Source organism: Saimiri boliviensis, chromosome 21, assembly GCF_048565385.1.
Source record: "Saimiri boliviensis isolate mSaiBol1 chromosome 21, mSaiBol1.pri, whole genome shotgun sequence".
Taxonomy (NCBI): Eukaryota; Metazoa; Chordata; class Mammalia; order Primates; family Cebidae; genus Saimiri; species Saimiri boliviensis.
This window is the reverse complement of record NC_133469.1, coordinates 13,961,705-13,986,013: the sequence shown is the minus strand read 5'-3', so window position 1 is coordinate 13,986,013 and position 24,309 is coordinate 13,961,705. Positions and strand designations below refer to the sequence as shown.

At 54.9% G+C, this 24,309-nt stretch overlaps 1 protein-coding gene across 3 annotated transcripts; it reads right to left on the bottom strand.

Annotated features, from left to right (window-relative positions):
• Positions 1–4,441: 4,441 nt before the first annotated feature.
• On the bottom strand, positions 4,442–10,851 carry SSTR3 (somatostatin receptor 3). 3 transcript variants are annotated; one of them, XM_003932890.4, is made up of 2 exons: positions 10,126–10,851; positions 4,442–6,215 (listed from the first exon to the last, which is right to left on the bottom strand). In XM_003932890.4, the coding sequence occupies exon 2, from the start codon at positions 6,181–6,183 to the stop codon at positions 4,927–4,929; it is 1,257 nt and encodes a 418-aa protein (XP_003932939.1). In that variant the 5' UTR covers positions 6,184–6,215; positions 10,126–10,851; the 3' UTR covers positions 4,442–4,926. The 3 variants fall into 3 exon arrangements, with proteins under 3 accessions (XP_003932939.1, XP_003932940.1, XP_074247021.1); XM_003932891.4 differs by lacking the exon at positions 10,126–10,851 and adding an exon at positions 8,865–9,295; XM_074390920.1 differs by lacking the exon at positions 10,126–10,851 and adding an exon at positions 6,796–7,862.
• Between the last annotated feature and the right edge of the window lie 13,458 nt (positions 10,852–24,309).

Genomic DNA, 24,309 nt, shown 5'->3' with positions numbered 1-24,309 from the left:
GCAACCACCCAATACATTCTTGTTGGAGAGTTTGAAGGAACGAATGGGTTAACCCCACTGGTCCTCTGCGAGCCCCGGGAGAGAAGGGGCCACATCTCCATTTTGCAATTGGGAATTAGGAGTTTGCTAGGCCTGCCTTAACAGAGCACCACGCACTGGGTGACTTTAACAACAGTAACTGAATGTCTCACGGTTCTGGGGGCAGAAGTCCAGGCTTGGCCACTGCAGATTAGTTCCTTGTGAGGCTGCAAAGGAAGGAAGGGCTGCTCCAGCTTCTTCTGGGCCGGCAATCTTTGGCATTCCTCGGCTTGCAGGTGCCTCGTTTGATCTTTACCTTCATGTTCGTGTGGTGTCTCCTTGGGTGCCTGTCTGTATCTGAATCTCCCGAGATGGAGTCTTGTCCTGTTTCCCAGACTGGAGTGCAGGGGCGCGATCTCCACCTCCCAGGCTTAGGTAATTCCCGTGCCTCAGCCTCCTGAGCAGCTGGGGATTGCAAGCACACGCCACCACGCCCGGCTAATGTTTGTATTTTTAGTAGAGTCAGGGTTTCACCATGTCGGCCAAGCTGGTCTCGAGCTCCTGACCTCAGGTGATCCACCAGCCTCGGCCTCCCCCTTTCTTAGGGACACCACTTGTATGGGATTAGGGAGCATCCTCAGTGTGACCTCTTCACCACCTACGCCTTCGATGACCCCATTTCCAAATAAGGTCACATTCTGAGGCTCTGGAGGTGACGATTTCAACATAGGGATTTCAGAGGGGAGACAATTCAGCCTTAACAGGAATGGATGCCCTAGGAAGCCCTGTGTGACGCAGCCTCTGTCCCGAAAAGGGGGCCTCTGCTACCTTTCCTCCTTTCGCTCACTGACTTCCTCCAGCCCAAGGCCTCAGCACCTGCACATGCCTCTTCCTGGAACACTTAGGCTGAAACTTCCACTCTAGACACAGCCCCCATCAGCCCCCAGCCCTCCTGAAGCTCTCCAGAGCACGCGGCATGTCCCGCTCGGCACTGAGCCCCCAGAATTGGGCTACACTTCCTTGCGTGGGTTGCCTGTGAGTGCTGAGTGAGGACCCCAGCCACCTGCCAGGGCTTTGCATACAGCTGGTGCTCAGAAAAGCCTTTGTTAGCTAAGCGAACTACACCCAGAGGTGAAATAAATGGCCCAACGCCACACAGTAGGTTTGCTGTGGGAGGCCTAGGGCCCAGGCCTGCTGACTTTGGCCCCAGGACCTTGTGTGTGTGTGTGTGTGTGTGTGTGTGTGTGTGTGTGTGTGTGTGACGGAGTCTTGCTCTGTCGCCAGGCTGGAGTGCAGTGGCACGATCTTGACTCACTGCAACTTCCGCCTCCCGGACTCAAGTGATCCTCCCACCTCAGCCTCCCAAGTAGCTGGAACCACAGGCACACACCACCACACCCGGCTAACTTTTTGTTTTTTTGGTAGAGATGGATTTTCACCCAAGCTGATCTCGAACTCCTGGGTTCAAGCAATCTGCCCACCTTGGCCTCCCAAAGTGTTGGGATGACGGGCGTGAGCCCGGCCTGTCTCTGTGCTCTTCTGTGTCTAGCATCCTGTGAAGTCCAGGCCGTCAGCTCTGTGGGTCAGTGGCCTCCACCTACCCCACCTCTTCTAGGTAAAGAGGATCCCAAAGATCTGGGGCGTGGTCTTTCCTGCCCCAGGCCCTGTGGGTTCCCAGCTCCCCTCTGATAATACCGATGCTGACGCAGGAAGTCCCGGTCCAGAGCCTGGTGGCCCAGGGCTGTTGCCTGGCAACCACCTCTGAGAGACAAGTTCAAGGTAAAGGCTCAGGTCTGAGCAACCTCAATGGCTGGAGGAGGAGGACAGGAGTGGGCAAGGTGCGTTATCGTCACCCCTTCCTCCCTGCTCCAGCTCACAGCTCCAGAGCCTCCCCTCACCGACAGATTCTAGCCCCGAACCCCCATACAAGCTCCGTCAGCACTCCCGTCCCCTATCGCTCATTTATTCAGAGCCACCATGTAGTTTCACAGGAGGTCAGAGGCACAGCGTGAACAGGCCCCCCTGGAGTTGTGACATGCAGTGGCTCCCTTTGTTCCTTCATTCCAGATACTCCTAAGAAAGGCCACGGCAGCACTGCCAGGCCCTGGGAGCACAAGGCTGGCAGACACGTGTGTGTGGGGACAAGGACACACACACACACAGGCTGCATGTGAGCAGGCACTGGCGAGGACACCCAGTGTGGTGGGGAAGCAAGGGCTGCCAGGCCCCAGAGGAGGGACCCTGCCCGGGAGCCACTCCCACCCAACGCTGGGGCCCCAGCAGTTCCTCCACTCCCACCACTTCCACACCGGCCGTGTGTCACACTGCAATGCACATTCACTCGTGGACGCAGCTAAGACGTCCCAAACAGCTGCTATGCGCCCTGCACTGGACTCACACACACCTTGACGCACAATATCACACCAGCAAAGGCAGCCACACACAGCAAACCCCACACACACCCAGGCCCATGTGTTGTTGGTTGCTGGTGCCTGGCCCACCTCCCCTAGCCATTAGTAGGCTGTCCTGGACCCACCCCTGCCCCACGGACCAGGCCAGACTGTCCATCACACTGCCCTGCCTTCTCTCTGTCTGGCAATGTAGGCACGTGACCTGCACCCGGCCAATCATGGCATCCTATCACTGTGTCTCTGCGACTGGCCCAAGGGACCATCATGTGACCTAGTCAGAGCCAATCCACTTTCTTCCCTGAGATCTGCTATTTGGATGACGGGAAGAAAGGACATCTGCTTTTGGATGGAGGTCTGTAAGGATGTGGGCTCAGGGCCATCAAGGGTATCTTCCATGTCCCCTGAATGACCTGTACCCTGGGAGGTCACACCTGGAGAGACCAGGATGCTCAGAGCCCACACACACCGACACGTTCACACCCATCTGGTGGCAGGTCTGGTGGAGAAACTGGCCCAGGCCACAGCTGTTATCAGATGTCACCATCTTTATTGACAAGAGCTAGAGACAAGCAGCAAAGAGTTTCCTGAGCAGCCTCCCAGCACCCTTCCAGGACATTGCGCTCCTGTCCTGACATCAGGAAGGCAGGGCCATCCAGAGAAGGCCAGAAGGCCAGGGTGTCCCTCCTCCCTCAGACCCTCAGCTCTTCCTTAAGGAACCCCAGACCAAGCCCCAGGGCTGGGCCTCCAGCCTCCATTTCCACACAAGATGTGGTTTTATGAACTTCCTTCCCCTCTGAGGGTCCCACACCCTCCCCACACTCTGCCTCCCTGACCCCTGGCCTTTGACCCCCCAGCTGCCCATTTCTCACAGTCTACAGTGTCCTCACCCTAAAGGACAGACACAGAGAGGTCACTTGATGAAGGAGAGGGGGCGTAGGCCTAGCCTGGGGCTGAGGACACCCCCACTTTATAATCTGATACACCCCACCCCACCCATTGCAGGGAGCCTGGAAGTTACCTCACATGACTCATTTTCTCCTCAGATCCCAGGAGGCAGCCAAGCTGGGATTCATCTCCATTTGCTGATGGGGAAATTGAGGCCCAGAAGCCCAAGGCCAGCCAAGGACCCTGAGGTGTGCTGAAGATCCAAGTCTCCAAAAGTCTGGTTCCTGTGCTTTCCCTGAGGCCCCCTGCCCTGTGCAGGAGGTGGGGAAGCAGAGGGATTTCCCGGGGGTCACACCCTCCCAGGGCCAGCCTCGCCACAGCTCGAGGGTTCAGCTCTGGGAGGGAGTCCAGGCCCTGCCTTGGCCAGTGGCTGCTCCCCTGGTCCCACGGCACGGTCCCACTTCAGCCTCTTCTTGTCATCCCTGGGCCTCCCAACCTGTAGTCCCCAGGATTCTAGAGCATGGGGAGACCTGCTCACCATCCCCCAGGAGCACGCCAGGCCTCCCAATGTCCCTGGTAGGCAGCTCCACCCTGGGGCTTCTCTTAAAGCCCGAGTCCTTGTTAGCAGCACTCTCAGGCCCCTCGGGGACCAGGGCCCTGTGCCTGTCTGTACTGTGTGCCTTTGCCGTTCCACCCTGGCCGTGTGTTTTCCTCAGTACTGGTTGGGGCCCTTGTCAGCAACTCAGGTTCACAGATGCTACCATTGTGCTCAGCCCAGAGGGGCCAGAGGGGTCAGAGGGGCCAGAGGGGCCAGAGGGGTCAAAGATGGCTCCAGGAAACAAATCTGTGCTCCTCCTTCCCTCTCCCCCTCCTCATCCTCCCCCTCCCTCTCCCTCTCCTCATCCTCCCCCTTCCCCCTCCTCATCCTCCCCCTCCCTCTCCCCCTCCTCATCCTCCCCCTCCCTCTCCCTCTCCTCATCCTCCCCCTTCCCCCTCCTCATCCTCCCCCTCCCCCTCCCCTCCTCATCCTCCCCCTCCCTCTCCTCATCCTCCCCCTTCCCCCTCCTCATCCTCCCCCTTCCCCCTCCCCCTCCTCACCCTCCCCCTTCCCTCTCCTCCCCCTCCCCCTTCCCCCTTGTGTTCCTCTTTCTCTTCTCCTCACAGTGCTCCTCAGACACTCTGCCAGTCCTCGTGGGTTGGGTCCCTCCCTCAGTCTCCAGGAAGGAGCCTTGGTTCATCCCTCTGAGGGCCAAGATTCAGGCTGATCCCCCAAAACACTCCATCCCTGGGGGGGTGGAGCCCAGTCTGCACCCACCTCTTCATCTGGGTCCCGCTCAGCAAGGTCAGCCCAGCAGCAGTGCCCTACAGACCTCCCATCTGACATAGCTCCTCCTGGCTGACGACTCCTATCCCTGAGTCACAGAGCAGAAAACAAGGCCCAGAGAGTGGAAGAAACCTACCTAAGGTCACACAGAAAGTCCTGGCAGCGAGAGCATCAAAGCCCAGGCCCCTCAGCGTCCCATCGTGGGCCTCTCACACCTCGAGAAGTATGCCCCAAGCACGCCCACAGCTTCTGCCCCTTCCTCGGGCCACCCTGGCTCTCCCCAGGCCCCTACAGATAGCTGGTGTGCTGTGTGCTGGGTTTCTCCCTGGTGGAGGGCTCTTGGGGAAGGAACTGCTGCTCCTTGCTGGTGGCTCTGCTGGGCGGCCGCTCCTGCCCACTAGTGCCAGGCTGCGTGATCTGGCTGACCCGGCCGTTCATCTCCTTCCCCTTTCCCCGCCCCCTGCTCCCCTCCCCATCCTCCTCCTCCTCATCTTCCTCCTCAGTCTTCTCCGGGGGACCCGCAGTGGGCTCCTGGCTGCACACGCGGCGGGAGGGTCGCAGCAGGACCCTGCGGAAGCCCTGCTTGAAGCGATAGGAGAGGAAGCCGTAAAGGATGGGGTTGGCACAACTGTTGGCATAGGGCAGCGCCACCACCAGGAAGTAGAGACCGAAGAAGGCGGGCTCCTCAGGCAGCGGGCACACCACGTTGACGATGTTGAGCACGTAAAAGGGCATCCAGCAGAGCACGAAGAGCGCCACCACGGCCACCACCATGCGCGTGACTCTGCGCTCGGAGCGTCGCCGCCGCTGGCATGAGGGTGCCCACACCCGGCGCCCGGCGGAGCGCACCTTCACCACGATGAGCAGGTAGCAGAGGCAGATGACCAGCAGCGGCCCGAAGAAGCCCAGCGCGGCCGTGTAGATGATGAAGCCGGCTCGCCAGGCCGCCGCCGGCTCGGGCCACTGCATGTGGCAGGTGCTCATACCGCGGGGCACTCCCGAGAAGACCACCACGGGCAGCACCACCACGGCCGAGGCCACCCACACGGCCGCGCTGACTGTGCGGGCCACCGGAGCCGTGCGCCAGCGGGCCGAGCGCGTGGGATGCACCACGGCCAGGTAGCGATCCACGCTCATGACGGTCAGACAGAAGATGCTGGTGAACTGGTTGATGCCGTCCACCGCCATGACCAGGCGGCACATGAGGGAGCCGAAGGGCCAGTAGGACAGGGCATTCTGGGCGGCCAGGAAGGGCAGTCCCAGCATGAAGAGCTCGTCGGCCAGTGCCAGGTTGAGGATGTAGACGTTGGTGACCGAGGGGCTGGCCGTGTGTCGCAGGACCACGTAGATGACCAGCGAGTTTCCCAGCAGGCCCACCACGCACACCACCAGGTAGACCAGCGGGATGAGAACACCGCTGACAGCCAGCCCCGCCGAGCTTGGACCTGCCGACACGTTGCCCAGGGTGGCATCTGGGGGCCAGGCTGAGGAGGCATTCTCGGGTTCTGAGGTCGTAGACACCGATGATGGATGAAGCGTGTCCATGGCCGAGGGCGTGGTCAGCAGTCAGTATTTGTCTGGGGGAAGGAAAAAGCTCGGTCACGGCAGAGGATGGCTTTGTCTCTGCTGCCCCTCCCGTCATGCTGCATGCCCATCCTCCCATCGTCTGAGAGATTTCGCCATCTCATTCACCCTGCACAGCCACACAAGGCTGAGTGGGGGTATCCCCTTTCCTCCGATGAGGAAACCAAGGTTCAGGGAGGCTCCATCACGCAGCCAGGTGTGCTGTGTGGCACGAAGTCACACCGTTTTGTCAACCAGTATCCGCCCTGTCTACAGGTGAGGCCCCCGCTGGCAGGGCCCTGGGAAGTGAGTTGCATTGCCACCAGCGGGTCTCACCCTCGCATCTGAAAAACACTGCTTCAAATCCCAGGACCTTCACCTGGAACCCCACTCCCTAGATGAACCTCAGAGGATCCACGAACGCCCTAAACTCCAGCTGAAGGTCCATGGAGTCCTCAGGTTCCAGATGCTGTTAAGAAACACAGGCTCCGGCGTCCCCTCCCCTGAGAGTCAGAGCTCTCTGGCACCCCCTCAGCCCGGGCCATCCCACTGGGCCCCTCCCAAAGACCCTGCCCAGGAAGGTTGGCTGCAAACCTGGGTTTGCTGAGGCCCCTTCTCCCCAGCGGCCCGGCCAGGGTTCGAGAACTTCACGATTCTCTTGGTAGGTGCTATCCACGGGTAGTCCCTCCCACTGGCTGGCGGGGCCAGCCTCCCGGAGAAGGGGCCAGTTTCAGAAGGGACTGCACTCCAGGGCTTTCTTAGTGCCGTTCTCATCCCATGCTTGCGTATAAGAAGTGGGGCTCCTCGGGGCTCCCCTGCGAGACTCTGCTCCCCTCCCGTGTGGAATCTCCAGCCAGCTTCGGACCCTCCCCACCGCCTCCTGGCGTCACTCGCGCACAGGCACAAGCTCTGCCTCAGTGTTAGGCATCAAATGAGCCAGAGAAGCCTGGAGTGGACCAATTCCAATGCCGGGGGGGAAGGCAGGCCCCGCTGCGGAAAGCCACGCTCAGGAGGAGGCCCAGGCAGAGCCAGGCCGGAAACAGGAGCCTCCTCTGCCGCCTGGACCACGCCCTGCAGCCCTTCTTCCTAATGATCCCCCGATCCCCTGGCTCCTGGCTGTCCTCGGATTCTCCCTGCAGGAAACCCTGAAGGGAAGAGAAATCTCTCAGAGGAGAAGCCCTTCCTCTGGCCTCCCTGACCCTCGGCCTGCAGTTCCTGAGCGCAGTGGGAGCTGCGGTCTGCACTGCCCTATACGGACGTCACTGTTGAGGTGCAAAGCTCCTGGGAAGGGAAGGCACCCCAAATGCAAACAAACGCCTCTGAGCACGCCTGGCTGCCCCTGCCCCAGGGACCTGGGGCTGCAGAGAGCATCGAACCAGAGAAGGTTCATTTGATGAATGGACTTAGAGTGCCAGGCTGGGCGAAGACAAGGGTAGCCAGGAACTCCTAGGCCACGGAATCTCCAAATCATCCCAAGCTGGCTGGGCTGAGAGCATCTCCCCCCTGTTCCTGGAGCTGGGAGAAGAGGATTCTGAGCCTGGGTCATCCCCCAACCTATCCTCAACCCATCCTTCTCCTCAACCCCTCATCAGCTCTCCTGAGCCTGGGACAGCAGCACTAAGGGAGGGGCACCTGGACAGTGGGCTGGAGGATCCCAACGGGGCTGCCAGCTGCTTATCACTGAGCCCTGACTGTGCCAGGTGCCAGGCTAAGCCGGTGAACTACAGCACCCTAGGGTGTCCTATGAGGGAGGCGTTCCTGTCGCTCCCAATGCACAGATGGGGAGCAAACGTGAGGTCACGTGTTCTATTCACAGCTAGGAATGGGCAAATCTGGAAAGGCCTGTACTGACCACACCCCACCTCTATGCCCATTCCGCCGCCTGGCAAACTGAAGCCAGGCCTGGGAAGGCACCTGCCTAAGTGCCCACCTGGTATCCAGCTTTCCCAGTTGCCCCCAGGGCTTTGAGCTATGACGATCATGGACTCAAAGCCCCATGGACCTTAGAGGGCTAAAAACAGAATTTTGAATTATTAGAACAGTCAGAGAATCTTAGAGCCATCAGATCTTATACCCAGTGTCCCTGAATCAGAGAACATTCGAATTTCAGAATGTTAGAATGAGTCCTTCTTAGGCCTGGAATTGTGGAGCCTGGGACCTTAGAGTCCTGCCTTCTTGGTTGGGGGACCCCCGCGTCACCACCCACCTTGCCGCCCTGTGCCATGCACAGATCCTCTTCATAACATCCCTGCTGGTTGGCCAATCGCAAGCCAGGGCTAGATCCGGGAGGGGAGCACGAGGCTCCAGAGAGGAGCAAGGAGCTGGGCAAGCCCAATTTCCAGGCTTCAGGGGCAGATGCTCCTGGGGTAGCCCGCAGGGGGTAAGCTCTGAGGTTGCCCGCGCCCCCACGCCTGCCCAGCACACGTCTGTGCACCCACAAGAGCATGCGCTAACCCACACATCATCCTGGCAGGAACACGGCGTGCCTAGCCAGACCCACCTTTATACCAGGGAATGCAATTGCCCCTCCCAGAACCCCTGTCCACCCTCACCCCCGGAAAACCCTGCCTCCACCCTCATCTCGACCCCTTCCCAGTCAAAGTTTGACCGGCCCAGGCAGCAGAGGCAGGGAAATTACAGTTTTCCACGCGCGTAAGCCAGACCTGCAGTTGAGGGGCCGTCTTTTCTTTAAAGAGCCGGAATCCTGTGCCTGATCTAGTTCATCCTTGGGAAGGAGGGACTTTTCCTCCCTGTCTGGTTTATCTTTGGCACAAGCTTGCCTGAAAGCTGGGGGCGGACTCCTCGGAGGACTGTTCAGGAGGAGATGGCACAGAGCGGGTGAGTGGCTGCCTGAGCCCCACGGCCCTTACAGCTCAGGGAGGCCAGGCACACCGATTATTCTCCGCTGGCCCGTCTCCTACCCGCTAGAACAGTGGCTCTTGAATGCAGGGGCCCTGAATGATGTTTTTCTTAACTTCAGAACCTAGGACGTGACCCAGAACATCCGGAAGTATGAACAGCCAAGCAGTGCAGCAAGGAGAGAGCTCCGAAGTGGGACGTTGTCCCTGGGGGGAAGCCTCAGATCCGCATCACCGGCTCCTCGAGATCCTCAAGAAGCCCAAGAGGAAGAGTTTTTAGAGAGGGAGAAGTTGAGGCTCAGAGAGGTTCAGTAAGTTGCCCAGGGTCACCCAGCTGAAGAGTGGGAATTCGAACCACTTCTGTCTACTTCTAAACCATCAGTACCTCCTGGCCACACTGGCTCCTCTGAAGGCCTCAGGCTGAGAAGAATCAGAGGCTGTGACAGCCCTGACAGTGCAGGGTGATGGCCCCTGGATCTCTGCTTGTCCTCTACATCCTCGGGCCTTCTCCCGCAGAGAGACGTGGCTTATGCTTGTCAGTGCCGACTGATGCACGCGCACCCCAGACCTGGGGTCTGATCCCAGGAGCACACCCCACAGGCCCGGGTTGGGGGCTTGGGCTCCACTGCCCAGCGACAGTGCCACATTGCTACGTGGCCTTGGACAAGTCATTTCTCCCCCTGGGACTTCAGTTTCCTGGTATGGAAGACAAGCGGACCCACCTCCCAGGGTGGTTGCAAAGATTACACGAAGGCGTGCCCAGCCCAGGGCCGGGCATGGAGAGGAGCTCGGGAGAGCTGCCACGTGAGCTGGGGAAGCCAACGTGATGCATCTGGCTTCCTCCAGCCCCAACAGCCTGCGATTCTGCGATTTTGAAATCCTAGAATCATGCAAGATTCTGAGACTAATGCCCCCGCCCCTGCAGCCCACCAGGCCTCCCCCCTGCCTCCCTGGGACTCCCCACCCTCTGCCTCCCCAGCCCCAGCCTCCCAAGTTCATTCTGAGTGGAGAAGGGGCTTCCAGGACCCCACCCTTCGGGGCATCGCCCGGGCCCCAGCCTCCTTACCTGCCCATGGGGTGAGGGCTCCCCTCCTTGCCGCCAGGCTGGTTATCATTCTGCTGTCCCCTCTCCCTGCCCAGTCCCCAGGTGCCCCAGGGCACTCCTAACTGGGGTCCCCACACGGCACCCACTTCTAGTCTGCCTGCGGGCTTGGGTGCCCTCCCAGGCCCTTGGCCACAGCTGTCCACAGAGCCTCTCCCATCTGGTCTCCGGCCCTGACTTCCCAACCAGTGCCTGGTACGTCACCCCCCATCTCCAGGACATATCCTGGGGGGGCAGGGGCACGGATGGGGGGAGAAGCTTCCCAGGGTGAAGAAGAGAAGGGGAAGCAAGGGACGCAGAAGCCAATAGAAATAGAGGGGAAAGGGGGTCGGGAGGAGGTGGAGAAAGAGAGAGGGAGGGAGAGGAGAGGGAGAGAGGAGCCGGTGAGTGGGAGGAAAGGCAGAATGAGGGGGAGTGATGAGAGATGCGTGACAGGAGACGGAGGAAAGGCGAGGAGACACTGGCGAGAGGGAGAGATGCAGGGAGAGGCAGGAGGGAGAGGAGGGAGGAAGGAGAGCGAGGGGGCGGCCAGGAGAGTGACAGAGAGGAACTGTGCCACAGATGGTGACATGGAGCCGGCGAAGGAGGGAGCCAGTGGGGAGGGGCCGAGGGCCGGAGAGCAGGTGTCGGGGGTGGGGGGCCCGGAGAGGGAGCAGGAGGGGGCAGACCCTGTTACCGGGGAGATTTCAGCCACCCACGCCGCCCGGCCTTGGCTCCTGCTGGGAGTTGGAAAAAAGAATGTTCTCAGTGCTCAGGGGAGCTGAGGCTGCCAGCCAGTGGCCAGAGCAGCTCCCCAAGGCCACTGCGGCACAGGTCCCCCCGGGGCGACAGCTGTGTCCCCAGGCAAGGCTGGGTGTGGGGCCGGCCAGCCCGGGAGTCCACCGTCCGGTCCTGCAGTCCGGGCTCACTGCGGCAGCACCGGCCACCAGGGAGGCCCGATGGGGGTCGTTAGTCCTGGGATTGGTTAAATCTGGAGAGCCCCGGGCAGGGAGGAGTGGAAGGACAAGGTGGAGAATCAGTAATTTAGGCCTTAAGGGGAAAATCGTTGTGCAGCGAGAAAACAGATTTTCACTGTTTTGTGATTGACAAAACTCAAAATAGAATGACAATAATCGAGGCCAGTGTTTTGTAACGCAGGTCCACTAATGAGAAGAATAGAGTTCTTTTTAGGGGCATCACATGTTGCTTAATTCGAGTTTAGAGTTAGTGTTTTCTATCATCAAATTGATTGCAAATGGTCATCTGTAAAAACCATTCTTAGCTTGTAGGCCGAACAAAAACAGGCAGTGGGTGGGTTGTGCCCGTGGCCATATTTACTGATCTCTGGTCTAAGGGACTCTGCCCTTCGGCCCGGAGCACAGGCTAGCTGCCTCAGGACACCAAGCCCCAGCTGTGCCGATTCTTGCCTCAGCGCAGGAGTGGTAAGGAAAGGAACAGTCAGAGCTGAGAAGGAAAAGGACACCCGTCTTGGCTGAGCACCTACTATGTGCCAGGCACCACTGAAGCTCCTATCCAGACTGGGCCATTCCCTGGGACCAGGGCTGGACCCCCTTTGTCACTAGGCACCTGGGGCTGCAGAGAACTGGAAGTTGAATTGGTCCAGATGTGCCACTGTGCATGCGGCAGCACCCAGTAGGGCACACCCGGAGTCGGCCTGGCCTCTGAACGCTGCCCCTCCATTTGCCATGCTCCAGGTCTCAGCCTCCCGTTGTCCTTGTTCGTACAATTTCATGAGGTGTGGGTAGGCTCCTGGGAGCGTGTCCTCAGGGGCGAGGGTGGGTTTTCCATGGCACTGACCCCCTCCCCTCCCCACGGCTTCTCACTGCCCTCAGAATAAAGCTCTCCCCCGGCAGCCTACGCAGCACGCCTGCTGATTTCCCTCCCCGCTCTCTGCTCCAGGCGCGCCCCTCTTCTTGTATTCATTCACTTGTTCTTGCAGGTTGGGGTACAGGGGCTGAAGACTGGACAGGGAGTTGGAGCCCCGGCTCTGCCGCCACCATGCAGTGACCTTGAACGTCAGTTTCTCCTGATCGTAGGCACCTGACTGCCCGGCCCCGGGCTTCTTGTGAAGGTTGGAGGAGTAAATGGTCATCAGGTCCCCCGCCACACACCTCCCCGGCACCCAGCCTTGCTGCTCCTCCCCGGAGCCTGCCTGCCGCTCTCCATCCAGGCCAGGCCACTGAAGGAGTTCAGCACACATCACTCCAGAATCTGCCACTTTGCCATATCGATTTCTTTGGACTAAAGGCACTCCAGAAACAGCAGGTGCAGGAAGGGTACTCTGACCACTCCTTTTCTTCCAGAAAGCAGGAGATACAATCCCCCTGGGAAAGACGCCCTCCCTATGCCCGGAGGAAGAAAGGCATTCTTATTACCAGATAACGAGAGCTGATCTGTACCCATAAACCTTTTCAATGAATGCGTATCTTCCTAATTACACAATTGCCATTCTTTGTTCAACCTGGTACAAAAGTACTTATCCCTAGTCACTTCTTAGGGTCTTGGTCATTTGTGTGTGTGTGTGTGTGTGTGTGTGTGTGTGTGTGTGTGTGACTCGTAAATGAAATCTGTATGTTTTTCTCCTGCTGATCTGTCTTATTCAGTGTAATTCTTCAGCCCAGCCAGAGACCCTAAGACAGTAGAGAAGGCTTTTTCCGTCTACACCCCATCATCACCTTGCAGTCTCCTGCTTCCACCCTCACTCCTACTCACAGAGTCCATTACGAACATAAATCTTGCCAGATGCCCCCTTGAGACTCTCCTATGGGCACCTGTTCCTTATCAAATAAAATCCGCAGTTGCTACCGTGGTCTAAAAGCCCCATGTATCGAGCCTCAGCCTGCCTCTGCCACTCGGCCCTCTATCTTAACTTCGCACAGGACACGCCGCTGTGTCGCCGCTTCACCTCCAGCCTGGTTAGGCATCCCCTGCTCTGGCGGCCTTCTCCAGAGCCCTCCCCTTCTCCAACACTCCCTCCGTCTAGCTTCCTTTTTAGCTGTAATGCAGTGTTGGTTTTTTGGGATTGTTTTGTTTTGTTTTGTTTGAGGCCAGTGTTTCTCGCTCTGTCGCCATGCAATGGCGCCATCTCAGCTCACTGCAACCTCCACCTCCTGGGTTCAAGCGATTCTCCTGCCTCAGCCTTCCAAGTAGCTAGGATTACAGGTGCCCACCACCACACCCAGCTAATTTTTGTATTTTTAGTAGAGACGGGGTTTCACCACGTTGGCCAGGATGGTCTCGATCTCTTGACCTCGTGATCTACCCGCCACAGACTCCCAAAGTGCTGGGATTACAGTTGTGAGCCACCGCACCTGGCCAATGCAATGATTTTTCATTTGCTTTTATTTTATCAAAGTACTGTTTACAAGTAAATTTAAAAACCAATCAAGACCCCGAGTGGATGCCTGAAATCGTGGATAGCAGTAAACCTGTATCTATATGCTATTGTTTTTTTCCCTATATGATGTTTGCATACCTATATTTTTAAAATTTTAAAAATAGAAACGGGGTCTCACTATGTTGGCCAGGCTGGCCTCAAACTCCAGGTCTCAAGCAATCCACCCACCTCAGCTTCTCAAAGTACTGGGATTACCAGGCATGAGCCACCTCACCCAGCCTGATAATTTTTTTTTTTTTTTTTAATAAAAGATCCCAGCCGGGTGCGGTGGCTCATGCCTGTAATCCCAGCACTTTGGGAGGCTGAGGTAGGTGGATCATGAGGTCAGAAGATCGAGACCATCCTGGCTAACATGGTGAAACCCTGTCTCTACTAAAAAAAAAAAAAAAATACAAAAATTAGCCAGGCCTGGTGGCGTATGCCTGTAATCCCAGCTACTTGGGAGGCTGAGGCAGGAGAATCCCTTGAACCAGAGGTTGCGGTGAGCTGAGATCGCGGCACTGCACTCCAGCCTGGCAACAGAGGGAGAGTCTGTCTCAAAAAACAACAACAAAAATCTCACATATGCATTACTGAACCCCACCCACTAGTGCATATAAATAAAGAGAAAAAGTACATTCCCAAGCAAATATGTCCAGCTGTCCGGATAGTGGCGAGGTTTTCAACTTGATGTGGGAAGATACCTTGATCATGACCTTGATACATACATGTGCCATCTCATGTTCAATTCCTTAGAGACCCAGCTCGGTTCTTCTCCAACACCTCCTTTTGGAGCTGTCCCTAATGTTATTACCAGTTTTCATACAAATCCACTGGGAAATGGGACCATTTTGCTTTCATTTCTTGGCCAGAAATCGCTTGACCCTGAAAGTCTTGTGAGAAGCTGTGGCAAAAAACCGAGTCAACCACACACCACGATGGTGGAGAAAAATAATGTTTAATTTATAAATTAGGCACAGCTCAGAGGTGAACAGCAATAATTAATAATGTGATATACAATAGAACAATCATAACAATATACTGTAACAGAAGGTGGTCTCACTCTCTATCTCTGTCATTTTCTTTCAAAATCTATTAATATTTTTGGACTGAGGTTGATCACAGGTAACAAACTGCATAACGTGGACTGTTGCAGTGCTGAAAAGGCTTCTAACAGCAAAAAACGGCAGTCCCCCTGCATCCCGCCCGCCCCTCCCGCCCCTGAGGTAATCCTACCCACTCAGCAATTGCTCCCTCGGTTAAACTCTATCTTGCTAAATATCAGACAGATTTTTAAAAATCTCTTAATCCTTCAATTTTACCCTTCATATACAGACTCCTCTTACGGCAGAGGAGAAGTTCACATTTCTTACACACTCTCAAGCCCTCCTCCCCATCTTCTCAATATGATCTGTTAAATGCATATCCAGTGTTCCCATTATTAATGCAATGTAAATATTACTTCCCGCTCAGCCACAAGTTCATAATTGCTTCTTCTTCTTTTTTTTTTTTTTTCATTTGCTTTGTTTTTTGGTTTTTAAAAATCTCTGCGAATTTTTTGGATTAAGTGTTTCCACACATTCCTACAGCTTTGTAAAAACCACACAGTAGCCGGGTGCAGTGGCTCATGCCTGTAATCCCAGCACTTTGGGAGGCTGAGGTGGGTGGATCACCTGAGGTCAGGAGTTCAAAACCAGCCTGGCCAACATAGTGAAACCCAGTCTCACTAAAAATACAAAAATTAGCCAGGTGTGGTGGCAGGCACCTGTAGTCCCAGCTACTTGGAAGGCTGAGGCAGGAGAGTCGTCTGAACCCGGGAGGCAGAGGTTGTGGTGAGCCGAGATCATGCCACTGCACTCCAGCCTGGGCAACAAGAGCAAGACTCCATCTCAAAAAAAAAAAAAAAAAAAAAAAAAAAATCACAGTGGAATTTCCAGAGTCCAGCCTCAAGGATGGTTTTCGTCTTACAGACTGCTGAGCTTTGACCTGGACCAGCTGCCCCTTGGGTGTGTGTGCAGCTGATATCCTGAGATTCTCTCTCCACTGTCGCCTGGGGATTCTCTTCAGCTTTTTCCTGTATGAATCCAGTTTCTGACATTACATATCTTCCTGTGGATGTTTTACTCTCTAGTTTTTTTTGTTTGTTTGTTTTTCTTTTTAGACAGGTCTTGCTCTGTCGCCCAAGCTGCAGTGCAGTGGTGCAACCTCGGCTCACTGCAACCTCTGCTTCCCAGGCCCAAGCGACCCTCCGTCCTCAGCCTTCTGAGTAGCTGGGACTACAGGCGCCTGCCACCACACCCGCCTGATTTTTGCATTTCCAGTGGAGATGGGGTTTCACCATGTTGTCAAGGCTGGTCTTAAATTCCTGGGCTCCAGTGATCCAGCTGCCTCGACCTCCCAAAGTGCTGGGATTACAGGTATGAGCCGCTGCGCCTGGCCTCCTCTCTGATTTTGATGGCGCATAGCTCCCAGTAACTTCCGGAGAAACTGTGCATGTTTGAAAATAGTGGATTCCCCTCTCGCACTTGTTGATAGGTAAGCTGGGTATAGAATCGGAGATCGAGAATCACTCTGACTCAGCTGATGGAAGGCGTCTGTTGGGGTCTTTAGCTTCCAGCACAATCCTCAGTCCCAATCCATTGTGTATAAATTAAGGTGACTTTTTTTCCTTTATTCTGGAAGTTTCTGGGATCTTTGCCTTATCCCTAAATTTCTGAAAATTTTATAACAATAAGATTTGATTTTTTTCCCATTTATCATCTGGGGCACCAAGTAGACTTTCAATGTAAAGATTCGTGTTCTTTAGTTCCGAGACGCAATTTTCTGCATTTTCCTTCTGTCACTCCTATTATTTGAATACTGGGCCTCCTGGATGAAATCTTTACTTTCCTTGCTGCTCATTTTTACCGTTCCGTTCTAGTTCCTGGGAAGTTTTTTAAAAATCTGTTTTTATCTTCCAATCCCTCTTTTTAAAAAAAAAAAAAAAAAAAAAACATATTTTTTTCATTTCTAAAAGCTCTCTCCTTTTTTTTTATTTTTTGTTTGGTTGGCTTTTGGGGGTTTTGGTTTTTGTTTTTGAGACACAGTCTCACTCTATCCCCCGGGCTGGCATGCAGTGGCACAATCTCGGCTCATTGCAACTTCCACCTCCTGGGTTCAAGCGGTCCTCCTGCCTCAGCCTCCTGAGTAGCTGGCATTGCAGGCGCCCACCACCACACCCAGCGAATTTTTGTAATTTTAGTAGAGATGGGGTTTCACCATGTTGGCCAGGCTAGTCTTGAACTCCTAACCTCAAGCAATCCACCCACCTCGGCCTCCCAAAGGGCTGGAATTACAGTCACAAACCACCATGCCCAGCCAGCTCTCTCCTGATTTCTGCCCAGTCCTTTGCTGTGGCCTTCTGTACTCATTTGTGGATATGCGTTTCCTTACCTCTTCAAGGATGACAATAATGGTTTTGTGAAAGTTTTCTTCTGCTCACGACATCATCTTTATTACTTACTGATATTCTTTTTCTTCTACTCATTTGATGGGGTCTCTGTCATTTCTCATTTGGGGCAGTGCTGTTATTAGAGCCTTCTTCCACCATTCTCCCTGTGTCACCCACTCCTGTTTCAGAATGAGGCATTAAAAGCTGGCCGGAGCTCAAAAGCAGTACCCGTACAATAATGGGCATCTCCGTGGGGCAGATGGATCTTTTGTCAAGGACACCCAGATGTCAGCATCTGTAAGACTTTTCTCTGGGGTGACCAGATCCCCCAATTTCCTTTCTGGGGTGAGTATATGGCTGGGTGGTGGCACCCCTGAAATGGGCCGGGGAAGGGGGCTCGGGTCACCATGTTCCATATTTAGAATTTCATTTGCTCTCCCCATATCAGTCAGATAGTGCTGTGTAACAAACAACCACAAAAATCTCTACAGCACACAACAGTATTTCTTCTCTTCACACATCTTCAGGTCAGTTGGGATGGGTTGGTCCAGACCAGGTTTGGCTGGGCAGATCTGTGTCAAGTTGCAGGTCTGGAGGTCAGACAGACAGCTCTGTCCCATGTTTCTCTTTTTGTTTGTTTGTTTGTTTTGTTTTCGAGGCACAGTCTTGCTCCGTTGCTCAGGCTGGAGTGCAATGGCACGATCTCGGCTCACTGCAACCTCCGCCTCCCAGCTTCAAGCGATGCTCCTGCTTCAGCCTCCTGAGTAGCTGGGACTGCAGGTGCTTCCGGCTAATTTTTAGTATTTTTAGTAGGGATGGGGTTTCGCCACATTGCCCAGGCTGATCTCAAACTCCTGAGCGCGGGCAATTTGCCCACCTCAACCTCCCAAAGTGCTAGGATTCCAGGCCTGAGTCCCCACATCCCACTATTTCTTTTACTCTGGGAACTAGCAGCCTCATCCAGGGCATGTGAACTGTTTTGGCTCCACAAGAGAGCATGTCCAAGGAGACAAGCTCATGAAGTCCCTCCTGATGCGTGTGTTGACATTCCAGTAGCCAAAGCAAGTCACGTGGCCAAGCCCAGCATCAGGGGAGTGGGGAAACATGCCCCTCCCATGGAGGAGAAGGTGAAGGAGTGATTATTTGCAAAGCATCATCGAACTGACAGCATCTTCAAAAGCAGTCTGGTGCCTCACCCCACTCTGCCCTGTCGCAAATGTCCCTGGGTCCAGAGAACTCTGGCTGAATTCTCCCTGCTGGGGTTAGGGAGGGGTAGGCACCTTGCCACATAGTGCAAAGAAAGAAGATCGGGGGTGGGGGGGTGCTGGAGGGAATCTCACTCCTCCCAAGCAGACTTCCACATAACCCCCTGTCTTCCGCCTCCTGCCTCTCCTTCCATGGTGTCTGGGTTCCCTAATTCTGAGCCTCCCCAGGATTCTGCAAGACCAGGTAATTTACATCTTTTCAATCTCCAAAGCCCCGACTCCACCACAGCATGTAGCAGCAGGCACTTAGGTTTGTTGTCCTCAGCTCTGCTCAATCACCTACCACCCCCGTCTGCGCTCGCTGCTCATACATTGTGGTTTGGGGTTACAGGTGTCTCCTGGCTTCTTTGAAGGTGGGAGTTTGTGTTTCTGTTTCTTCTTCTCCTTATTGACGTGGCTGCTTTTCAGCGAGGAGGAGGGCGTGGAAATGTCCCTACCCCAGCCCCTTGAGGCCAGAGTCTCTTCCTTTCTGCCCTGAATTTATTTCTGTGATGATGTGTGGATCAAGCCACATGGTGGGTGTCTATGTACACACCTGTCTCTCCCCTGGCCTCTGGGCCGCTGGTGAGTGAGTGCCTCACGCCTCTCTGCACCTCCAACTCCCGCCACAGCTTGATATGAAGCGTATAGTTAGTACATGGGAACTGTATGGATTGCATTTTGGATTCTGCGGGAAAGTGCTCTTTCACCTTCCTTGGGGTCCTCCCCAGAAGCCTTCTAGGGACATCCTGGATCTGCCTCTCCCTCTCCAGGGCCTGTCCTGCTCTGCCTCCCATATCATGTGAGAGCTCGATGGAGTCAGATGTCCCCACATGTCAATATCTCTCTCGAGCATGGTAGGAATGAATGGTGGGTAGGGAGGGTAGGGAGGAGAGGTCAGAGATCAGAGGAGTTGCCTCCAAAAAGTCACGGGTGCAGTATCAGTGCCTCTGTCACAACCCACCCCAGCACGTAGCAGCTTACGCCAGCCATGTCATGATTCCTCATGATGCCGTGGGTTGGCTGGGCTTGTTCAGGCCATTCTTCTCTTCTTTGATGCTGGCTGTCTGCTAGTCGTCTCGGGACTCAGCCAGGCTGGCACATCCAGGTCAGCTCTCACACAGGGGGGCACCTAGCTGCAGTGATTGGAAGCTGGGCTCAGCTGGGTCACTGGGATGGTTGAGTCTCTTTTCATTGAAGTCCGTTCTTTCACCCACTTACTTATTTATACAAGTAACAAACATTCATCCCACATGGATTAGGTGGCCAGAACTCAATAGGGTCTTAGTGTAAAATAAAACACATAGGTCCTTGTGTGTGTTTGAGCTTATAGCCTAGAAGGAAAGCACGTTAGAAACAAATAGACCTATTTAATAAACAGCGATGAAGACTGTTCTTCACCAGAGGCACCCAGAGAGAAGCAGCAGGAGGAGGTGATTGAGACTGAATGTGGGGTGATTGTGGAGGACACTCTGGGAGAGTAAGTGCTGTGGGCAGAAGGAGCAGCTCGAGCAAGGGTCCCAAGGCGGGAAGGTGCCTGGCACACAGTGAAAATCCTGGGAGCAGCCTGCGTTCGTCGGGGCTCACGCTGCTAATAAAGACATACCCCCAGCCTGGCCGACATGGCAAAACCCTGTCTCTACTAAAAATACAAAAACTAGCTGGGCGTGGTGGTGCACACCTGTAGTCCCAGCTACTCAGGAGGTTGAGGCAGGAGAATCGCTTGAACCTGGGAGGTGGGGAGGTTGCAGTGAGCTGAGATTGTGCCACTACACTCCAGGCCTGGGCAACAGAGCAAGACTCTGTCTCAAAAACTAAAATAAAATTTAAAATAAAAATAAAGACATAACCAAGACTGGGTAATTTATAAAGGAAAGAGGTTTAATTGCCTCAAAGTTTAGCATGGCTGGGGAAGACTCAGGAAACTTACGATTATGGCAGAAGGGGAAGGAAGCACGCGTCCTTTCTCACATGATGGCAGGAAGGAAAAGTACCAAGCCAAAGGGGGAAAGCCCCTTATAAAACCGTCAGATCTCGTGAGAACTGACTTGCTATCGGGAGAACAGCATGGAGGGTCAATTACCCCTCCCACTTGGATTGTGGGATTCAGTTACCTCCCACTGGTTCCTCCCTTGGGATTATGGGAACTACAATTCAAGATGAGATTCGTGTGGGGACACAGCCAAAGAAGACCGCAGCCCTTGCGGCTGGAGCTTTGCAAGGAAAGGGAAGACGGGGCCAAGCGAGCTCTGGAGGCAGAACCTGGAAACATCCTGCATGCCTGGTAGCTGAGGGCGGAGGCTTCGTGCCAAATGTCCCGAGATGCCATTGGAGGGTGTTATACGAGGGAGTGATTTGATCTGATTGGTGGTTTAACATGATCTCTCTGGATGCTCCATGGAGATAACCCACGGCCAAGGGCAAGAGGGAAAACAAGGAAAATAGGAGGTATGAGCATCAGGACGGTTGCTCGGCAAATACTTCTCTTCCTCCAAGTCTGGGAGGAGTTCCTGTCCCTGCCCCGCTGGTGTTGGGCTCAGCCAGGCTTGCATGGCTCGGCTTGGCTTCTCGTACTCCTGTGATCCGCCATAAGAAGGACGTGTCCCCAGGGAATGCCGGTCTAAGGAGGCCGAGACATGGACGGAGCCAACCCAGACACACCCGTCCCCAGCCTGAAGCCAAGTCACCAGGAAAAGCCTCCTAAGTCAGCAGACCCACTGCCCAGCTGTGCCCAGTGAGTACAGGCTGCTGCTGCTTGCCTCTGGATTTCAAAGTGGTTTGGTTTGTTACACAGCATTATTGCGCCTATCGCTGACTGTGGCAGGAGGCTACCGCAAGACTCCAGGGAGGAAACGGTGCTGGCCTGCACATTAGAAACCATGGCAACGCCGAGAAGGGGGACGCTGGGATGCTGGGGAGGTTGTCGGTGACGGGTTGGAAGTGGACGCTGAGGGAGTGGAAGGTGTCAAGGAGGCCTCCCAGGTTTTTGGTTTGGAGCCTGGACGCATTTATGGAGTGATGAAGGCTGGGAGGGGCGTGGGCGTTTGAAATGCTCAGGAGACATCCAAGCAGAGGGGCCATTTCCCAGGACTCTCGAATGGCTGGGCCTGTGAGCTCCCTAGAGCGGGCTCATGCTTGCCCCTCCCCCAAGCCTTGGGTTTGACACACGGTCTCAATAACTATTTGCTGAAGGACTGGAGATGGAATAAGTCCGTGGTTGTATCAGCATTTTGGACGGCACAGCTGTTTGTAAATGGGAACGATCCCTCAGGCCACCTGGTGGAAAATGGAGCATAGGCAGAGAGAGGGAAGGCAGAGGCCATTGGGGAAGCTGTGGCTACTGTCCAGGGGAGGCGTGGCAGGTCTAGGTTAGGGAGCAGCATGGCGACAAGGGATGGACTTAATAGATATTGGGGGGCCGAATTGTCCAGGCTTGGTGGCCAGTGAATGCCAAGGTGAAAGGATCGGAGGAGCTTAGGGGACGTCGGGCCTCTGCTTTGGAAGAAGGGACAAGGAACAGCCAGTGCCTAGAATACAGAACACCAGACGAAGGGGCCTCGCCTGGCAGGCACTTTCCTCGACCACCAGGCCCTGATTTCACTGCAAGAAGGGGCTGAGTGAGGCATCGAGCTGGCTGCCAGCCCAGGCCTGGCACTAGTTGGGCACTTGGGAGGGGTTGTTGTCGAATGAGAGAGCACACCATGGTGTCAGCTCCTGCCCGCAACCAGCAGGTCTTCCTGTTTCAAAACAGGTTCTCACTGACTCCCCACAAGCTTTCTCTTTCCTGCATGAGGGGCCTCCGTCCTCAGCCAATTCGCAGAGCAGAAACAAGCCGCTCTCCTCATGAGCAGTGGCTGCTGGGAACCGTTCTATGGTGGAAAGAGCACTGCGCTAGGAGTCCCATCGCCTCAGGAACAAAAGGCCTGACCAACCGTGACATAAACAATTAGGGAGTTCCATTTTCTTTTGTCCTATAACCAGCCAGCTGTTAGCATCGGCTCAGCTGCCAATTGCTGCTGCTAGAGACCCAGGCTCTTTTTATCTTCCTGCTCATCCACTCTCAGCCTGTGGCCTTGTATCTTTATGTTTGTGACTTCAAGCTCACAAGAGGGCTGCTGCAGCTCCAGACATCCCATCAGTATTCAGGCCAGAGAGGGGACAGCACAAGGGGCAGTGTCCGCTGGGCCTGTCATTTTTTTATGGAAGAAAACAACTTTCACAGAAGCCATCTTTCCAGCTGACTTTCACATATGTCTTCTTGCCCAGAACCTATGTGACCCGAAAACCCCAATGACAAAACCAGCTGGGAAAACAAGTATTTTGTTGGTGTTAGGTGCATTGCTGCTGTGCACGAAACTAGGATTCTGTTAGCAAGAAGGATGGCCACAGAGGCAGAGGGTGGGAAGGCACAGCATCTCCCTTGTCAATCCGAGCCGAGTCCTGCCTGTGCCCTCCCACTTCTTCATTTCCTCTTCTGCAAACCGTGGCTATGAGTACCTATCTCGGAAGGTTATTAGAAGGTTAAATGAGATAATATGTGCATGGGAGACAAGACAATGAGTAAAGGAAGTTATTTACTGACATTATTATTATATAGAAGCAAAGATTGTCTCTACGGAGGTGGGCCTAACGGGCTGAACACACATGGAAGGAGACCCCAGCCCACCTTTGACCTTCAGGGAGGTTCCAGGAGTGGAGGAAAGGGTCCGAGGAAAGGGGACCAGTAGGTACAAAACCCTGGAAAGAAAGAAGCGTGAACGTGGGGTGGAAGAAATGAGAGTCCAGTCTGATGGTACAGGCATGAGTGCAATGAGAGTCCGGTCTGACGGTAGAGGCGTGAGTGCAATGAGAGTCCGGTCTGACGGTAGAGGCGTGAGTGCAATGAGAGTCCGGTCTGACGGTAGAGGCGTGAGTGCAATGAGAGTTGTCTGATGGTAGAGGCGTGAGGACAATAAGAACAGGAGGCAGAGGATGGCCAGGCCTCCAGGGTCATGGTTTGTTGCAGACACTCTGGAGTTTATCCCAAGGCTCTGTGAAGAAGAGGGAGCAGAGAGAGGCTTCCTCAGACTCTAGCTAACTGCAGGGACTGACTCAGGGACCTCAGACACCAAACGTTCTAGGATATGGCGTCCTGGCCATCTCCGTCTGTATTGTGCCATGGATGGGCAGGTTTTAGTATTTCCTTTCTGTTTCGGAAGAGAAGTAACTTTAAAAACATCATGACTTTATCTGACCTGAAACTAAGAAAAGCAAATGGGTTTCCCCTCTGCAACCAGTCCCTCTTAAGTGGGGGGCTCCCAGGAGGTGAGTGAGCTGCTGGGGGGCTCTGCTTCAGAGCAGGGGGACTTATGGGGACAATGTGGTTGGCTGGGAGCTCTGGGAAAGCACAAGGTGGAAACTCAAGCATTTCATGGGCTGGAAATTGGGGTCTTCTGGGTTGTCAGGGGTGGGCTCTTAGATCTTAGTCTCTCTAGAGTGTCTGCCTCCCGAGGGCAGGGACTCTTGGGCATTGCTGGATCCCCTGCACCTAGAACAGTGCCTGGCACAGGAGAGGTGCTCAATAAATGTGTGTTTGATGAATGAGCGAGAAGTTGAGATAGAGGAGAGTGAGTGTCCGCAGGAGGGGGAGGGCCGGCACCTCCCCAGAACTTAGCAAGCCCTGAGGTGGGACCGACTGGATCAGGTGCTGCGGAGCTCCTGTCTGAGCTTCTTAAATCCTCACAACAACTCCGCCTCGCTTTTAAAGAAACTTTCCTTTGCTTAGCACCGGCCGGGTCCAGCACCATTTCTTTTCACTCCTGGAATGAACACTTTCTCACGACCTCCAGTAGCGGAAGTTGAGGGTTCCGGGCCCAAATTCCCAAATTCCCGCCAGGCTCTCAGTCCACTTTGGAACCCACCGTCCCTCCCCGACACACATGCTCTCCCTGGGGTTGCGGCGATTCTGTTCTGGCCCGGCATCTGGTTCAGACCTGGCCAATCAGAGCACAGCACAGCACGGCTCTGACAAATATGATTGGTTGCAAGGGCGCCTAGGACCTAAGCTGGTCCAATCACAATAAACCTTAGTTAGAACTTTGCCTGGGATAGACATTTGC

Coding starts and splice junctions, on each gene's coding strand:
- SSTR3 (XM_003932890.4), bottom strand. CDS start 6,183: ATGGACACGCTTCATCCATCATCGGTGTCTACGACCTCAGAACCCGAG.